At 39.8% G+C, this 18,782-nt stretch overlaps 1 protein-coding gene across 1 annotated transcript in view; it reads right to left on the bottom strand.

Moving 5' to 3' along the window:
* Nucleotides 1–18,782, bottom strand: part of SI (sucrase-isomaltase) — a 439,774-nt gene that overhangs the window by 170,905 nt on the left and 250,087 nt on the right. The window contains exons 37-41 of the mRNA XM_075340661.1: nt 15,651–15,789; nt 14,841–14,974; nt 10,493–10,527; nt 2,832–2,948; nt 2,333–2,481 (exon numbers count right to left, since the gene is read on the bottom strand). Of these exons, the coding sequence (XP_075196776.1) occupies nt 2,333–2,481; nt 2,832–2,948; nt 10,493–10,527; nt 14,841–14,974; nt 15,651–15,789 (574 nt within the window). The remainder of the gene's footprint in view (nt 1–2,332; nt 2,482–2,831; nt 2,949–10,492; nt 10,528–14,840; nt 14,975–15,650; nt 15,790–18,782) is intronic.

Genomic DNA, 18,782 nt, shown 5'->3' with positions numbered 1-18,782 from the left:
CGCTCCTTTGCAATGGGAACAATGTTTTGAGGCCCTCATGCACATCTCTATCCAGGGACAATGTGGAGCCTCCAAATTTTTGGCTGCCCTGCCTAAGGGCTATACTACAATAGACCCACTTCCTTACAATAGGCACTTCAGGTTTACAGGCCATCATGCACGTCTCTATCCAGGGACAATATGGAGCCTGACGATGCCACCGACTGCCACACACGTGCGGTTTTTAAATGCAAGCACGGACGCACTAAGAACCTAACAGGTTTTTAGGAGCGACAATTACTGAGAAGTCTGACACTATCAGACACTGCTGACTGACGTGTATTATTCACTAGACTTGTGCGTTATATAATAGTTTGTGCAAAACGTGCACCTGTACGCTGCCACCGACAGGCACACACGTGCGGTTTTTAAATGCAAGCACGGACGCACTAAGAACCTAACAGTTTTTTTAGAGCGACAATTACTGAGAAGTCTGACACTATCTGGACTGTTTTAGACTGTGTACACCAGCCCCAGATATGATGAAGGCTGGTATACGGTCACCAGTAGGAATGGCTATATACCCTGCCTGCCTGCCTGCCTGTATACTGCTACAATAGACCTGACAAGGACTCTTCTGGTCACTAGCCTGTATTCCGACCTGGCTTTACCCTGCCTGTATACAGCAACAATAGTCCTGAGAAGGACTCTGCTACTGTACTCCGACCTGGCTATACCCTGCCTGCCTGTATACAACTATAATAGTCCTGAGAAGGACTTCTGGTCACACTGTTTGCAGCCCTGCTACGGAAATAGCTATAAAGGGCCGCAAACCTTTCCCTGAAGCAGCAACACTCTCCCTGCACTGACTGTCTGGATGGCTGTGTGCAGAGCACAGCGCGCCCGCCGGTATAAAGGCTCGGTCATGCTGTGCAAGCCGGCCAATCACTGCAATTCCACAACTAACAGGGCTGTGGCATTGCAGTGGTCTGCCAGCCAATCCCTGCATGAGTGCTGGCTCTCAAAAGAGCGCCAACATGCAGGGATGAAGACCACGAGTACAGCACGAGTATCGCGAGATTACTCGGTCCCCGCCGAGTAGCCCGAATACAGTGATACTCGGGCGAGTACCGAGTAGTGACAAGCATACTCGCTCAACACTAATGGTCAGGCGTCCCAACAGGGAATTTCACACTAAGGGTATATTATTTAACTACTGTTATAGTAAATAATATATCCTAATGTAACTAAGCATACAATCTAGCCAACAAGCTAAAAAACGTGACATTAAACAAATAGATAAGGGAAAACCTTCCTATGCTGAGTTACCCAAAATAAATGGTGTGCAGTGTAAATACCATGTATGAAATAAGATCTCCATATGTATCTCAGCAAAAACAGCTTTTTCAGGTCAATAAATCTTGAAAACTTGTATAACCAGTTGTGATTATGCCTTGAAGGACCAGATTTGTATGTTTTTATATGTAGAAATAATGAATCCTTAATACTGTTCAATAGATTTGATTATTTGATATGCCTTGTTTGTTCAGTGTTGATTTTTGTTTTGCATTATATTGCTCCCTTTTCCTAAGAATTCCTATGGTAGCACTCTAAACGTATGTTTTGTGGTAACTGTCCTCAGTAGGGATGATCGAATACCACAAATATTCGCCTTCGCGAATATTCACCGAATAGATCGCCCCTATTCGACTATTTGCAAATATTCAATGCGCAATGTAAGTCTATGGGAATCCTGAATAACAATTATTTGGGCTTCCCATAGACTTACATTGCAAATCGAATATTCACATAACGGCGACCTATTCGTCGGGTATTCGCGAAGGTGAATATTTTGGTATTCGATCATCCCTAGTCCTTAGCATTCATTGATAGTTTTACAACAGAAACCTGATTCACATAAGTGTAACTAGAACTGAAAATTTTTAGTTAATAAACCAATAAACTAACAATGAAGTATAAAAAGAATAGCCAAAATAAATACTCAAAATTGATAACTATTAAAATCATTTAACAAAGCAAAACAAAGTATATAAAAGTAAAAGCTTTATCTGTGTAAGTAATAGTAAATAATGGTAATCACTCAGGTTTTTGACTTTACACATCTACATTTCATGGTCCGTATATTTACTGCAGTTTGTGAATGAGCCGTGGCCCAGAAATTGTGGTTCGTTCATGGACCATAAAATAAAGACTTGTCCAGCTTACCTCACTCTCTTACTAGATCTTTTAGACAACTGTAGATTTAAAGGAACTCTATTTGTGTTGTTAATAAAAAAAAAGACAATTTGTAATAACATTTAATAAATAATATCCATAAAGTGAAGCTACGTACTCATGGAAGAGTGGTCTCACCACAGTGGAACCTGCAGTATGAGCATCAAATAGCAAGGTGTATAAGTATGGCAGAAGTGAATATCGAATATTCAGGACATCTCTTGATAAAGCTTCAAAGGTTGAATTAAAACTGACTGGATCTTGTCTCTGAAATAAAATATTTTTAATAATGGATTAACAATTGTTGCCAACCTAAGGGGATGTCTGTATTATTAATAGTGTGTACCTCATTAGTCATTAATTAATCCAAATAGGAATGTATTAGCCTAAATAAGTAATTGAACTAATATACTAAAATTTCAGCAAAGGTGAAATTACATATAAAAAAATAATAAGCAACTTGAGTAAAGCAGTCAGAAATGAGATCTACATGTTTGGTATATATTTATATATATATATATATATATATATATATATATATATAGTATGAATTCACATTATTCTAAATAAACAAATCCAAAAATTAGTAAAAAAACATAATGTGTTTAATAAAGTACCTTCCATCCTTTTCCATTGTGATTTCTTGAATATGGGTAAAATGCTCCAAGTTGCATCCATCGGGCACATAATTCATAAGTAGTGTCTAGAAAAAATCCACAAATGTCTGCTCCAGTCTTTAAACACATATTAAAACAAAGGAAAAAAAAGTTTTAGATTTAAGTACATTTAACCTAAATATATAAATAAAAATATATTAAAAAAAACAAAGATCAGATGACCTACTGCACCAGATATTCCATTAGTCACAAATAGCCCATGGCTTGCCTTGGGGCACTGCTACAAAAATGGGCACAAGGTTCTCAAGGTCGGGGCCAGATTAAAGTTCATAAAGTAACTATTGGAGCAGTGTTTTCCCTTTGTTTTCTTCAAGAAATGACGTAGTTGTCATATGCCTTTCAGAGTGTGAGAAGTTGTTAGAACCTATTCAACCTACAATGGATACTAACATAGCCTTTAATATACATATGAACAGTGACTAAGTTTTTGAGCTGTGGGTCCACTTATGACTCAGTATGAATTATGCATTTTAAAATAATAAGACAAAAACAAAGGGCACACAAAACCTTGAAGGCACCGAAATAGCATTTTAGGAGTATGGCAATCTGGCAATCTCAATAAGAAATGTAAAAAAGAAATTAAGCTAGCAAAGTTAGCCACTGAAAAACATCCACAATAACATTACAAGAAATCATCTAAAATATATTAATGCCAAAAATAAAAAAACAGATGTCATTTTCCCCTTAGAAGATGATAAAAGATTAATAATAGAGGACAAAGAAAAGCATGAAAAATTAAACAAGCCCTTTTCACTCATATTCAACAATGAACACATTGTTCCAGGGATCATTTAGCAATCCAAAACAAATCAAAGTTCACCAGCTGATATAACTAATTTAAAACAAGAAGTACGGCTGCATCTGAAAAAATTAAAAACTGACAAATCTCCCAGGCCAGATGGCATTCATCCATGGATATTGAGAGAATTTAGCTCAGTAATTGAAAGACGCTATAGCTCATATTGGACTCTCTTGTAACAGGGTCTTTGTCACAGGATTGGCAGCTGGCTGAAGTGAAACCAATATTTAGGATAGGTAAGATACTGGATTTAGGCAACTGCAATCTAGTTTGACATCAGTGGTGTGCAAAGTTTTTGACGGTATTATCAAGGATGACTTTCAAAATAATATTGCAAAGTATAATAAAATAACTGACAACCAGCATGGATTCAGAAAGGATAAGTCATGTCTAACCAATATGTTAGGTATGTATGAGGAGGCAACTGAAAATCTGGATGTTAGTAGTAATGCAGCTGATGTGATTTATTTCAACTTTGAAAAGGTATTTGCTACTGTAAAACATAGCAGCCTTATGATGAAACGTTAGAAGCAAGGACTAGAAGAAACTTTCTGGAGATGGGTAAAGAACTGGCTAAGAGACAAAAAACAAAGCGTAGTCATAAGTGGTACATTCTCTAAATGGGCTCTATTCAGCAGTGGGGTGCCACAGGGATCTGTGCAAGGGCCAATTCTTTTTAATATATTTATTATTGATCATAAGAATGGGATTAAGAATAAAGTGTCAGTCGTTGCTGATGACTAGGGATGGGCGAACCCGAACTGTAAAGTTCGGTGTCCATACCGAACACATGGTGCTCGTGCACGCGACACCGAACACGAGCTTTCTGGGACATTCATGTTACAGTTCGGGTTACAGTTCAGGTCCAGGGGCTATTAAAAAAAAAGCACATTATTAAAAAAAACATTATGATCATACTTACAGGTCCCGCGACGCATCCTGCAGACTCTGTCTCCAAGTCCTTCTGCTTCCGTGTCCATCTGATCATTGCTGTTTTTCCCCCCAGTAAGCACCTCTAGCTAAAAGGACCTGCTGTGACGTCATATCCATGTGACCAGTCACGTGTAAATTACCTCATTTGCTACAGACTGGTCACGTGAGTATGACGTCTTCAAAGTTCCAGGTGCGCCGTGATGCGAGTGTCATCTCATCACGGCGCACAATCTCCCGACGGCAGCTGGTCAGCTGCATGTATTTCCACAGCCGTGTCGCTCCTGTCGGGAGAGTGGGGTGATGCAATGCGAGACTGCACAAATCATCCCCTTACTGTCAGCGTCTGCTTCATCGCTCTGTCCGGAGCAATGCAGCAGGCTGACATGTCTCTCTGTGCTCTTCACTGTGTATAGACACTGTCTGCACAGTGATAAAGCAGAGTTGACAATGTTCTTTGCGTCTCACTGTGTATAGACTGTGTCTATGCATAGTGATGAAGCTGACTTTGCTCTCCCTGAGGATTACGTCGGACTAAGGATTTTTTTATAATAAAGGTGAAGTCTGTAAATGTTTTTTGCTTTATTTCTAATAAAAAATGTTTCTCTGTGTAGAGTTTAATTTTACGGTTTCCTAGAAATTCATGGTGGCCATGTCTAATTTGGCGTGACACCATGAATTTCGGGCTTAGTACCATCTGAGAATACAAAGCTGGTATTAACCCCTTTATTACCCGGCGTGCCACCGCCATAAGGGCCACTGGACGAGTCGAGTAAAGTGCCTAGAAATGGCGCTAAGAAACATTGCGCCATTTCCAGGGGCGGCTGCAGGCTGCAGAGAATCCCAGCCCCCAGCTGCCTGTCTTTACCTGACTGATGATCAAAATACAGCAAGAGCCCACGCATTTTGTTTTTTACTTATTTTTTTAAAGAAAAAATAATGAATGAGTTTCCCTGTATTTTGATTGCCAGCCAAGGTAATTCCAGGCATATAGGGGTGGCAGCCCCTAGCCGTCTGCTTTATCTGCGCTAAGAATCAAAAATACCGCTGACCGATGCGTCATTTTTTTAATGATTTATTTATTTTTACAGTACTGTAATATCAGGCAATCAAAATACAGGGAAGCCCATTTTTTTTTAGTTATTTAAATAAATAATAAAAAAAAATGCATGAGCTCCCACTGCATTTTTTGTATTGCTAGCTAAAGGTAAGCCAAGCAGCTACTGACTGCTAACCCCAACTGCTTGATGTTATCTTCACTGGCAATGGAAAATCCAGGGAAGCATTATTTTTATGTTTTTTTGTCAAAAAACTAAAAAAAAAACAAATGACGTGGGCTTTGCCATATTTTTGTATGCTAGCCAGGTACAGCAGGCAGGTATGGGCTGTCCCCAACCCCAGCTGCCTATTTGTACCCGGCTAGGAACTAAAAATATAGGGAAGACCTTTTTTTTTAATTATTTCATGAATTTCATAAAATTAAAAAAAAATGACATGGACATCGCCCTATTTTTGTTCCAGCCAGGTACAACTAGACAGCTGGGGATTGGAATACGCACCGCAGGTTGGCCCGAGATTTATGGGCCCCCCACTTGCAAATTGCAGTCCGCAGCTGCCCCAGAAAATGGCGCTTTCATAGAAGCGCAATCTTCTGTTGCTGTATCCAACTCTTCCAGTGGCCTTGGTGACGGGTGGCACGCTGGGTAATAAGGGTTTAATACTAGCTTTGTTTTAATAGCTAGTATTAAGCCAGAGATTCTTAATGTCAGGCAAGTTTGACCCGGCCATTAAGAATCTTCAATAAAGGGTTAAAAAAGACATCACAGAAAAAAATACTTTATTAGAAATAAATACACAGACACACTTAGAGACTCCATGCTTATTACTCCCTCTCACCCCTCCACAATCCTGGTCTTCTGTCTTCTTTCTCCTTCAACCCATGCAGCTCTGCTACATCAGACAGCACTGCATGGGAGGAAGAATGCTGCTCCTCCCCGTGCAGTCTAATAACTCAATAAGTGAGCAGAAGCTGCGAGTTGGTAAGCAGTGACGTCCCCGCTGCCACCGTTGCCATAGTAACTGACAGGCGGGTTACTATAGAAACGGTGATCTCCGATCAACTGATTCCCGGTGCCGCTATTAACCGCCTGTGGCAGCCAGTCTCTGTATGTGGGCTGACTCTGTAAAGAGCGCCGACATGCAGGGACGGGGAGCCAAGCATGTGCCCGAGCATCTCGCCAGTACACGGCACTCGCCAAGTATACTGAGTACGGAGGTGCTCGGGCGAGCACCGCGGGGATGCGAGATGCACTGACATGACCTAGCATGACGTCATAGCCATGTGACCAGTCTGTAGCCAATGAGATATTACACTTGTGACTGGTCACAAGCTATGACGTCACGGAAGGTCCTATCATCAGTGCTGGTTAATGGAAGGGCACAGTGATGATTGGTAGGAGAAGAGGTGGGAAACAGACTCTGCAGGATGCGTCTCGGGACCTGTAAGTATAATGACAATGTTTATTATTAACTGTATTCTTTATTTTACAGCCCCCCACCCCATAACATAACTGTAACATTCAAGTTCGGTGTTCGGACGCAAGTTTGCACATCTCCCGAACACCGAACATCAAGGGGGTTTGCCCATCCCTACTGATGACACCAAACTATGTAGGATATTAAAACATGACCTTGATAGTACAATATTATAAAATGATCTGGATAAGATGTCTGAATTGGCAAATGCTTACCAAATGACTGTTAACATTGTTAACGTTCACAAATGTAGAGTAATGCACCTAGGCTGGCGTAATCATATTGCTACATATACATTAAATGCAAGTTTACTTGGGACTACAGAACAGGAGAAGGACTGGATAAAAGTAAGCTGAGGAACAGTACTCAATGTCAAGTAGTAGCGGTAGTTGCAAAAGCAAACAAGATTTAAGTATTTATAAGAAGAAAGATACAATTCTGCAATTCCAATGCATTGTTACTGCTCTATAAACCACTGGTAAGGTCATATCTAAAATATGGGATCCAGTTTTGGGCTCCACATTTTAAAAAGGATATTAATAAGTTAGAGTCAGTTTAAAGCAGGGCAACTAGATTATTATAAGGAATGAAAGGGCTGGAAAAGTTGGGTTTGTTTAGTTTAGAAAAAAAAATGTCTCTGAGGAAATATCCTTTATATGTATAAATGCATGAATGGTCAATACAAAGGACTGCCATATTACTATTTCTTCCAAGAACTATACAAAGGAACAGATGCACTCATTACAGTGGAAGGAAGAAGATTCAAGCAGCTAAACAGGAAAGAGTTCTTTACAGTTAGAGCAGTCAAACTGTGGATTGCCCTACCGCAAGAGGGCGAAACGACACGCACTATAACAGATTTTAAGAAAGGACTGGATGATTTCCTCAGCAACAATGGCATTGTGGGTGGTAGTTGATTTAGTGACAAAGAATGTATAATATTGTAGGAAGGTGAAACTTTGTGAACTTAAGTATATTTTCAAACTATATAAGTAGTAAATAAGTCAATATAATAAAAATGCTAATAATTTCAAGATTTTCAAAGACATAAGTATTTACTGAAAGGTCCAATGCTACCAATATATAAATATGTCTGTCTTTTATACAACTATAAGACTACAATAACTGCTGTGTGCAATTTTAATTGGAGCAAAGAAAACCATGGAAATTATACAATTACAGTATTGTGTTAATTGAAATATTTAGATTTTTTTCTCAGATTGCATTATGAGCTATCCATTGCTGCATAAAAACAATAAATAGGTTTTATTTAAACCCATCTCCCCTTGTCAAATCTTAAAGTTTGCCGCTTTTCTGTTCTTATTTCTGAAAAAACAATTAATTCTATTGAGGATTTTGGCTAATAGGAGTAAGTCCAGTGGAGTCAGGTAAGCGTCTGTTGTGTTTATTCAAGAATCGTATTCCTTGTCATTTTCAACCTGTCCTGACCTTCTCACACAGGACCAGTTGCTGACTGTCTTAGAAACAAATATATCTTAAAGGTAGGGTGTTACGAATTTTTATATTTGTATTAAAAATAGTGATTATGAAATCAAGTATTTTTAATACAAAATTAAAATCACTGCTTATTTAGTTTTTATTTATTTCTAATTTTATTGAGAGAACTGGAGGCTGCCATCTTGGATTTTCTGTGTGTAACGACAGTTACTCACTCCTTTATGGCAGCCCTCTGTGCATAGAGAACAGTGGTCGGGATCCAACCCCATTTAGTAACATTAGAGTAGGCGTCTGCTGTGACTTGGACGCGCCCCTGGGCTGTCTATATCACAGCAGAGGGAGGATATCAGAGCCATCACTGTGGAACTCAGCGCCATGCTGTTTTCTCCACTTTACCCCTGTCAACCACCGGGATGTGTGAGTACGGGGTGCCGGGGCGCCTCCCCTCCCTTCCCCTTGCTGTTACCGTCTCCAATGACACCCCCTCTCCCTGCTCTACCCAGCCCCATTTTCCACCCCACAGCCGCTGCCGGCGTGCATGCAGCAGAGCTGTGTGTGTTTGTGTGAGTTTGCATCCCTCCCTTCACCACCGCCCTGTTAATGTCTCAAATGCTCCAATGACACCCCCCTCCTTGCTGCAACCGCTGCAGACCTTAATGCCGTGTCTGCAGAGCCATGAATCTAATCCTGTCCTGTGTTATACTGTCTGCTGAGTCACGTATCTAATCCTGTCTGTGTGATACTGTCTGCTGAGCCATGTATCTAATCCTGTCCTGTCTGATACTGTCTGCTGAGCCATGTATCTAATCCTCTTCTGTGTGATACTGTCTGCTGAGCTGTGTATCTAATCCTATCCTGTGTGATACTGTCTGCTGAGCCATGTATCTTATCCTGTCCTGTGTGGTACTGTCTGCTGAGCCATGTATCTAATCCTATCGTGTGTGATACTGTCTGCTGAGCTGTGTATCTAATCCAATCCTCTGTGATACTGTCTGCGGAGCTGTGTATCTAATCCTATCCTGTGTGATACTGTCTCCTGATCCGTGCATCTAATTCAATCCTGTGTGATACTGTCTGCTGAGCTGTGTATCTAATCCTATCCTGTGTGATACTGTCTGCTGAGCGGTGTATCTAATCCTTTCCTGTGTGGTACTGTCTGCTTAGCTGTGTATCTAATCCTATCCTGTGTGATACTGTCTGCTGAGTCGTGTATCTAATCCTATCCTGTGTGATACTGTCTGCTGAGCTGTGTATCTAATCCTATCCTGTATGATACTGTCTGCTGAGCCGTGTAATTAATTCTATCCTGTGTGAAACTGTCTGCTGAGCCGTGTATCTAATCCTATCCTGTGAGATACTGTCTGCTGAGACATGTATCTAATCCTGTCCTGTGTGATACTGTCTGCTGACCCGTGTATCTAATCCTAACCTGTGTGATACTGTCTGCTGTTTTTGGTGACACTTTAGACATTTCTGGTCACCAACAACATGGCTCTGCACTGTGATCCTAAACTTCATTCTCTTATCCTTTTGGAAACACCCAGATTGGGAGGGGGAGCTGTGACATCACACACAGGAGAGCAGATTCTGCTCACTTTACTGCAGCTGTACTCCAGGCTATGTATACAGTAGGATTTCTGCAGGATTTCAGCAGCTGCTGACCCTAGTGTTTAAGAGTGGAAAAAATCAAACTTTTTAATTTTTTTTTAGATTTTGCTCAATTAAAAACAAATAATAATATTTAAACAAAACATTAAAACATTAATACTTTACATTTTTTAAGTTGTTGAAATTTTTTTTTTTTGAAGACACCTTCCCTTTAAAGACAAGATTCCTAACATTTACTACTTATTAGGTGACATTGCTTAGAACTACTTACATAGGAAATACCAAAAAGGCTGAAGTCCAGCATGCCTAAAAAGCACAATAAAATAGAAAAAAACTTTTTAATGATGTCAATTTGCAAATATTGTCAGTGTATTTTCATTTTTTACTTTCCAATATAAAAGTTTAAATATGCAGTACTTGAAATTGGAGTTCTTATTTTAATAACAAATATCTGTAGCAAAATACAAACTGGAATTGGAAATATCTTAACATCTCAAAATCATGTGATATAAAGGGGCAAGAGCCTATTATGTGATAGGTTGCAAGGTTGTAATTTGTAACCCCTTCTTTTGCAGAACACTATCTCTCTGGGTTTTTCCCTCCATTTGTTCGGAGAAAGGGGATGCCCTGTGTATATATTTACCCAATTTGAAATGTAGGTTATAAGATGGGTCCTTATTCTGGACACCCCGCTAAGCTGGAACACATAATAGCTCCTGTTCTGGAGGAGCTGAGAAAATAAACTATGGTATATCATATTGGCTGGCATGACATTTTTGTATTTGGTAAAAAAAATTTAACCCAGGGAAATCACGTCCTTTATAAAATGTGAGAACAATTAGAAAAGTAAATGTCCAATTTACATTATCTACATGATTTTTTAAATTTATTTTAATATGTTGTTGCTTAATGAATTATTTGCTTTAAATTATTTATATCAATATTTCAATAGAGATTATGGAAAATCTTCTACTTAGTTGTCTTTTTTATTCACTTTTTTATACAATAAATGTTCCTAATAATGAGCTGTCTTGTTTTTAGTAGGATTTGTTATTGGCCACCTTTCGGTGTTCCCCAGAAAAATCAGACAGAAAACACGAGTTTGTTGTAATCAGGATGGTGTACTTATTTCCTGGAAGCTGCTTTTTGAAAGGGGTTTTCTTTGGTTAGATAATCTTTGCACAATTTAAAATGCAAGAAAAGTGCAAAATCATTTGTTTTCCAGATAAATAGTGATCATTGGTTATTCCCAAAAAATAAGTTATTAAAATTAATTGGAAAACACAAGATTGATATACAGTACATGGTAATATTCTGCATATGAAAAAAGACAAAAAAAAAATCAAAAATCTTTGTCTATTAATTAGCTACTATGAGTACAACATGCAAAAAAACCACACACTAAACACAGTGGCATGCTATCAGTGCAGTTGTCTGAGGATTGTCCTGCCATGCTGAGTACATTTGGGTACACAAACCATCATGTTCTGCTTCTGGAAACTCCATTTGAAATTACTACAGTGGTGAGAGACTGTGCAGTGGCGGATCCATCTATATAGCCGCAACCCGCAAGTGGCGTCACAACAAAACCTTTATTATTATTCCCCTGTACATAACCCATTTCAAGTGACCCACAGGGTCACGGAACCAGGCAACGGCCACCCAGTGAACTGTCTCAGTAAATTTACTGCCCGTGATGCGTCACATATTATTAACATGTCACCAATCCTATTTCCCTAAAGGGGGTGTTACATGCAGCAATATCGCTTACGATATCGCTGGTGAAAGCACCCACCCCCGACGTTTGTGCGTCACGGGCAAATCGCTGCCCGTAGCGCACAAAATCGTTCAGAGCCGTCACACGGACTTACCTGCCTAGCAACGCCGCTGTTGCCGGCGAACCGCCTCCTTTCTAAGGGGGCGGTTCGTGCGGAGTCATAGAGGCGTCACTAAGCGGCCGAACAATAGAAGCGGAGGGACGGAGATGAGCGACCGTATAATCCCACCCACCTCCTTCATTCCGCATTGCTGGAGGCTGCAGGTAAGCTGTTGCTCGTCATTCCTGAGGTGTCACACGTAGCGATGTGTGCTGCCTCGGAAACAACGATCAACCTGCGACCTCTACAATCAATGATTTTTAGAACAACGTGTCAACGATGGACGATAAGGTGAGTATTTTCCATCGCTAATGGTCGTTCCTTGCTGTCACATGCAACAACGTCGCTAACAATGCCGGGTGTGCGTCACGGAATCAGTGACCCCGGCGATATATCGTTAGATCCGTCGTTGCGTGTATCGGGGCCTTAATTGTATGACTTTTTCTTCAGAATGGTATTCAAGAAATGCCCGAATAGATATATCATACAGTATTGAGAACAAGGTTTTGCTATTCAAGAAATGCCCGACGCGTTTCACCCTTTCTGATACTGATAATCCGGGGCTCATCAGGGGCTTTTGAACAAATTTCTTAAAACAATTCTTATTGGACACAATCAATAGTGGTTGAATCCTTTTTTCCTTTGAAGGATATAGGAGATAATAGTATATATTATCTCCTATATAAACGCGTCGGGCATTTCTTGAATAGCAAAACCTTGTTCTCAATACTGTGTGATATATCGATTCGGGCATTTCTTGAATAGCAAAACCTTGTTCTCAATACTGTGTGATATATCTATTCTGACCTACTATTGAGCACACAGACGTAATAATACTTGATGACCCCTAGGCCCCAAACCCCTATATGTCTTGGTGACTATACAGACAAATTAGTCACTGTGGACTGTGCACTCCTTCCTCACTGTGGTGTTACTGCTTTGTTTTTTTTTCTATCTATTAGAGGGAACACACCATGTTAATGTAGGGAGGGTATCATCTAGGGTTCAGTCATCGTGGAACTGGGTCGTCTTCACAATTAGGATGCCGACCCCCGTAATGTAGGAAGGGAAAAAGGATAGGGATATTCATCTTTCCTTTCTCCTCTCTAATTTTATACTTAATTGTTTGTTTATGTATGTGATTTGATATCAATAAAATTATCTATTTTTATAAAAAATAGTGAAGACTTAGGTTTGAATTATGCTGAAGTTTCCCAGTCCTGCTGGTGATTATATTGCATGGTGCTTGGAGTTATTGTAGAACTCTCTTGTCATCTTGTTGTTTTTTCCTTTCTTGTATTTTTCTCCTTACCTCTTATTGTCTTATAATTTTGTGTGAGTGAGCTACGAGATAGAGTTTTGGTTTCCCATTTTTGTCTACCTCTGTTAGTTTTTTCACACACCTATCCTGGTAGAGGGAGGGGGTATAAGATAAGAGCTGGTCTGGAGCAGAGTCAGGATGGCAGCTCAGACATCCTCACCTTTACAGCTACGGGGCACTTTGCACGCTGCGACATCGCAGGCCGATGCTGCGATGCCGAGCGCGATAGTGCCCGCCCCCGTCGCAACTGCGATATCCTTGTGATAGCTGCCGTAGCGAACATTATCGCTACGGCAGCTTCACATGGACTCACCTGTCCTGCGACCATCGCTCTGGCTGGCGACCCGCCTCCTTATTCGTGCGGGTCGTGCGGCGTCACTGTAAACATCCCGCCCACCTCCTTCCTTCCGCATATCCTACGGAAGCCGCAGTTTTGCCGGTAGGAGATGTTCCTCGCTCCTGCGGCTTCACACACAGCGATGTGTGCTGCCGCAGGAGCGAGGAACAACATCGGACTGTCGCGTCAGCGTAATCATGGATTACGCCGACGCTGCACCGATGATACGATTACGACGCTTTTGCGCTCGTTAATCGTATCATCGAGCCTTTACACACTATGATGTCGCATGCGATGCCGGAAGTGCGTCATTTTCAATTTGACCCCCACCGACATCGCACCTGCGATGTCGTAGTGTGCAAAGCCCACCTAACTCTGAGATGAGGATTAGCTATGGGCCCCCTAGTCTGAGGGCTGGGATAGAATTCTCTGTCCCCTACTGTCCCTGCTCTTTGTGACATTAGGCTTTTGGAGAAGATTCTGTATAACCTTCTTTCATTTAAATTTCTGGTGTTTGTATGCATATTTGTCCAGTGGATGCTTCTACAGAAAGATTGCCATCTATTTCTGCATGCTGAAGCATACAAGGAAGCTGTCAATAACATAATAGGACCACCCACTGGACTCATATGCATGCAAACACTAAGAATTTCACTGAAACTTTTCCCACAAAAATGTATGTCAGTGTAACCATCTTATCTTGCTCTATAACATCCTGCTTCCAGATCAGATACCATTTTCAAAGTAAGAGGTAATAATATTATTGACAGGAAGGCAACTCAGGGTTTGGCCCTTTTGTTTTACAGTGCTGAGGACATGGATTCAATTCCCACCAAAGACAACATTTATAAGGTGTTGGTATGTTCTCCACACATTTGTATTGGTTTTCCACAACACTTCAAAAAGTTACTGAAAGGAAAGTTAGATTTTGAGCCCCATTGAAGACAGTGAAGTCTGTATAGTGTTGTTAAAATAATGGTGAGATATCAGCGAAAAAAATGCAGTAAATATCAGAAGTTATTAAAGCGATATGGAAGTACACGTGTAACACATACATATTTTATAATAATGCCATGATAATTACCAATAATAGATTTATCAATTTGATTCCAAGCAGCAGTGTTATCTCCAAGCCAGTGACCAACCCATTGTCCAGATGAAGGATATGTAGAGCGAGAGATGACAATTCCACGCTCTCCTGTGATGCGGCGAAGAGCACTAAACAAAATGAGCATAATTTTACATACATACTATGTATATTTGGAATTTACACTATTTTGTTGATTCTTAAACTTAAAATTAGTCTCCAAATAAACATGTTATTACAATAAGCCTCTTAACTTATTTTCAAAGGCAGCATTAAAAAGTTATACAAGTGCATCAACGCAATAAACAGTTACACAAATAGGGCAAAACAGTTGACACAAAAAGTAAACTATTTAAGGTCACTTAGAGATTACCTTATTTTTTAAAGAAAAGGAAATTTTTTTTAATGAATCTAACATTAAGTTAAACAGAAATACACTCTATACATTGTTACTGTGGTAAATGACTATTCTAGCTGCAAACGTCTGGTTTTTAATGCAATATCTACATAGGTGTATAGAGGCCTACCAAAATATGTATCAGTTATTTACTTAATTAAGTCTCTTGACCATGGCAAGAAATGTAAAAAAGACTGGAGTTTGCACATGCACGGCTTATATGCTTCTACCTTTCACATAAAGTTTCAATAGAGTGGAAGTGCTTATGCTCAACCATCACTCTATCCAAGCATGTTCATATGGGTGGTCCCATAGGTCAGATCCCAATAATCTAATCTTTATCCAGTGGATAGATAATTATTAATCTCCTTTAAATATAAATGAAAATCTTGTTTAGAATAAATGCTTACTCATATGTAGGTTTCGCGTGTGACCATCCATATAAACTATGGACATCGTAGTGGTTCACAGGAGTTCCATCAGGAAGGTGCTGTTGACTCTCCATACATATGGTTTTACGTATTAATTTATTCCCATCTCCAAGTAAGTCTAAGAGAAGCAAATTTAAAAAATGAAGTAAATTTGTTATAACTTGTGCACAGCCTAAAACCTTTTTATAAAATCTGTGATATTGTACACAGCATTTTCAATTGCTAATTATTTCCTAAAGGTACAAAGTGAGCTAAACTGAAACAGTTTATTTTTCTTCCTTAATTTCATGTGCTATGCCTGTCCTGATCATGAATAGTGTATATATATATATATATATATATATATATATATATATATATATATATACATATATATATGTGTATATATATATATTTATATATACAGTTAGGTCCAGAAATATTTGGACAGTGACACAATTTTCGCGAGTTGGGCTCTGCATGCCACCACATTGGATTTGAAATGAAACCTCTACAACAGAATTCAAGTGTAGATTGTAACGTTTAATTTGAAGGTTTGAACAATAATATCTGATAGAAATTGTAGGAATTGTACACATTTCTTTACAAACACTCCACATTTTAGGAGGTCAAAAGTAATTGGACAAATAAACCAAACCCAAACAAAATATTTTTATTTTCAATTTTTTGTTGCGAATCCTTTGGAGGCAATCACTGCCTTAAGTCTGGAACCCATGGACATCACCAAACGCTGTGTTTCCTCCTTTTTAATGCTTTGCCAGGCCTTTACAGCCGCAGCCTTCAGGTCTTGCTTGTTTGTGGGTCTTTCCGTCTTAAGTCTGGATTTGAGCAAGTGAAATGCATGCTCAATTGGGTTAAGATCTGGTGATTGACTTGGCCATTGCAGAATGTTCCACTTTTTTGCACTCATGAACTCCTGGGTAGCTTTAGCTGTATGCTTGATGTCATTGTCCATCTGTACCATGAAGCGCCGTCCGATCAATTTTGCGGCATTTGGCTGAATCTGGGCTGAAAGAATATCCCGGTACACTTCAGAATTCATCCGGCTACTCTTGTCTGCTGTTATGTCATCAATAAACACAAGTGACCCAGTGCCATTGAAAGCCATGCATGCCCATGCCATCACATTGCCTCCACCATGTTTTACAGAGGATGTGGTGTGCCTTGGATCATGTGCCGTTCCCTTTCTTCTCCAAACTTTTTTCTTCCCATCATTCTGGTACAGGCTGATCTTTGTCTCATCTGTCCTCCATAGAATACTTTTCCAGAACTGAGTTGGCTTCATGAGGTGTTTTTCAGCAAATTTAACTCTGGCCTGTCTATTTTTGGAATTGATGAATGGTTTGCATCTAGATGTGAACCCTTTGTATTTACTTTCATGGAGTCTTCTCTTTACTGTTGACTTAGAGACAGATACACCTACTTCACTGAGAGTGTTCTGGACTTCAGTTGATGTTGTGAACGGGTTCTTCTTCACCAAAGAAAGTATGCGGCGATCATCCACCACTGTTGTCATCCGTGGACGCCCAGGCCTTTTTGAGTTCCCAAGCTCACCAGTCAATTCCTTTTTTCTCAGAATGTACCCAACTGTTGATTTTGCTACTCCAAGCATGTCTGCTATCTCTCTGATGGATTTTTTCTTTTTTTTCAGCCTCAGGATGTTCTGCTTCACCTCAATTGAGAGTTCCATAGCCGCATGTTGTCTGGTCACAGCAACAGCTTCCAAATGCAAAACCACACACCTGTAATCAACCCCAGACCTTTTAACTACTTCATTGATTACAGGTGAACGAGGGAGACACCTTCAGAGTTAATTGCAGCCCTTAGAGTCCCTTGTCCAATTACTTTTGGTCCCTTTAAAAAGAGGAGGTTATGCATTACAGAGCTATGATTCCTAAACCCTTTCTCCGATTTGGATGTGAAAACTCTCATATTGCAGCTGGGAGTGTGCACTTTCAGCCCATATTATATATATAATTGTATTTCTGAACATGTTTTTGTAAGCAGCTAAAATAACAAAATTTGTGTCACTGTCCAAATATTTCTGGACCTAACTGTATATATATATATATATATATATATATATATATATATATATATATATATATATATGTATATATTATAGTATATATATATTCCCAGCAGCTCAAATTCATCTGTAAGCAAGCTTACTGCCATCTTTTCTAAGGCTGCTTTCACATTGCGTTTTCACCTATGTTCACTGGTGCCGTTGCAAATTGTGTTTTGGATGCATGTGCAGATGGAGCCAATGACTATAGTGGAGCAGACAAAGTCACTGTGTGCTCTGTCTTGTACCATTTTTGGCCATATACGTTTTCTGCAGGCGGATACTCGAACGTAGTCTATTACGTCTAGGTGTCTGTCTGCAGAAAACGTATATGTCCAAAAATGATGCAAGACAGCACACGCTGACTCAGTCTGCTACATTACAGTTAATTGCCTCATTGGCACAAGCATCAAAAACAAGTTTTGCAGGGTGAAGGGGAGTTCGGACAGATGCCCTGACGGGACCAATGAATGTAGGTGAAAACGCAATGTGACAGCACTTTCACACGTACGTGCCTCCGGTAAGTGTTTGGCATTTTTCTCACATAGTGGAGACACGTACACACGTTGACATATGTTTTCATATGGTTTAGGACACACGTAAGTATTTTCGAACGGTACGTGTGTCCATTCTGTACATTCTGTGTGTCCGTGTGTTTCTCACGCCGACATGTCCGTTTTTCTACGGCATCACGTGTGTTATACGGAACGCAAATGTGACACACGTAATGCAAATGGACCACACGGATGTGTTCTGTGTGACACGCACCGGAGAAAAGACATGTGTCTGAGAGAAAAAAAAACAAATCTTTACTCACGTTCTCCAGCTCTGCAGTCTCTGCCGCTGCTGTCACTTACTGGCGACCGCCGCTCATTATGCTCATTTAATATTCACTTCACTGCGGCCCACAATGGTCACAGAAATAACTTGAATTTGACAAAAGTAATAATAAAAAAAATCTATGTAAATGAACAAATGAAAGTCAGACATTGCATTTCAACAATGCTTCCACAGAATTTTTTAAAAAATAATACTCATGAAAT

This window comes from Anomaloglossus baeobatrachus, chromosome 3 (genome assembly GCF_048569485.1).
Source record: "Anomaloglossus baeobatrachus isolate aAnoBae1 chromosome 3, aAnoBae1.hap1, whole genome shotgun sequence".
NCBI classification, from domain to species: domain Eukaryota; kingdom Metazoa; phylum Chordata; class Amphibia; order Anura; family Aromobatidae; genus Anomaloglossus; species Anomaloglossus baeobatrachus.
The sequence above is the reverse complement of the archived record's forward strand: the minus strand, read 5'-3'. Positions and strand labels throughout refer to the sequence as shown.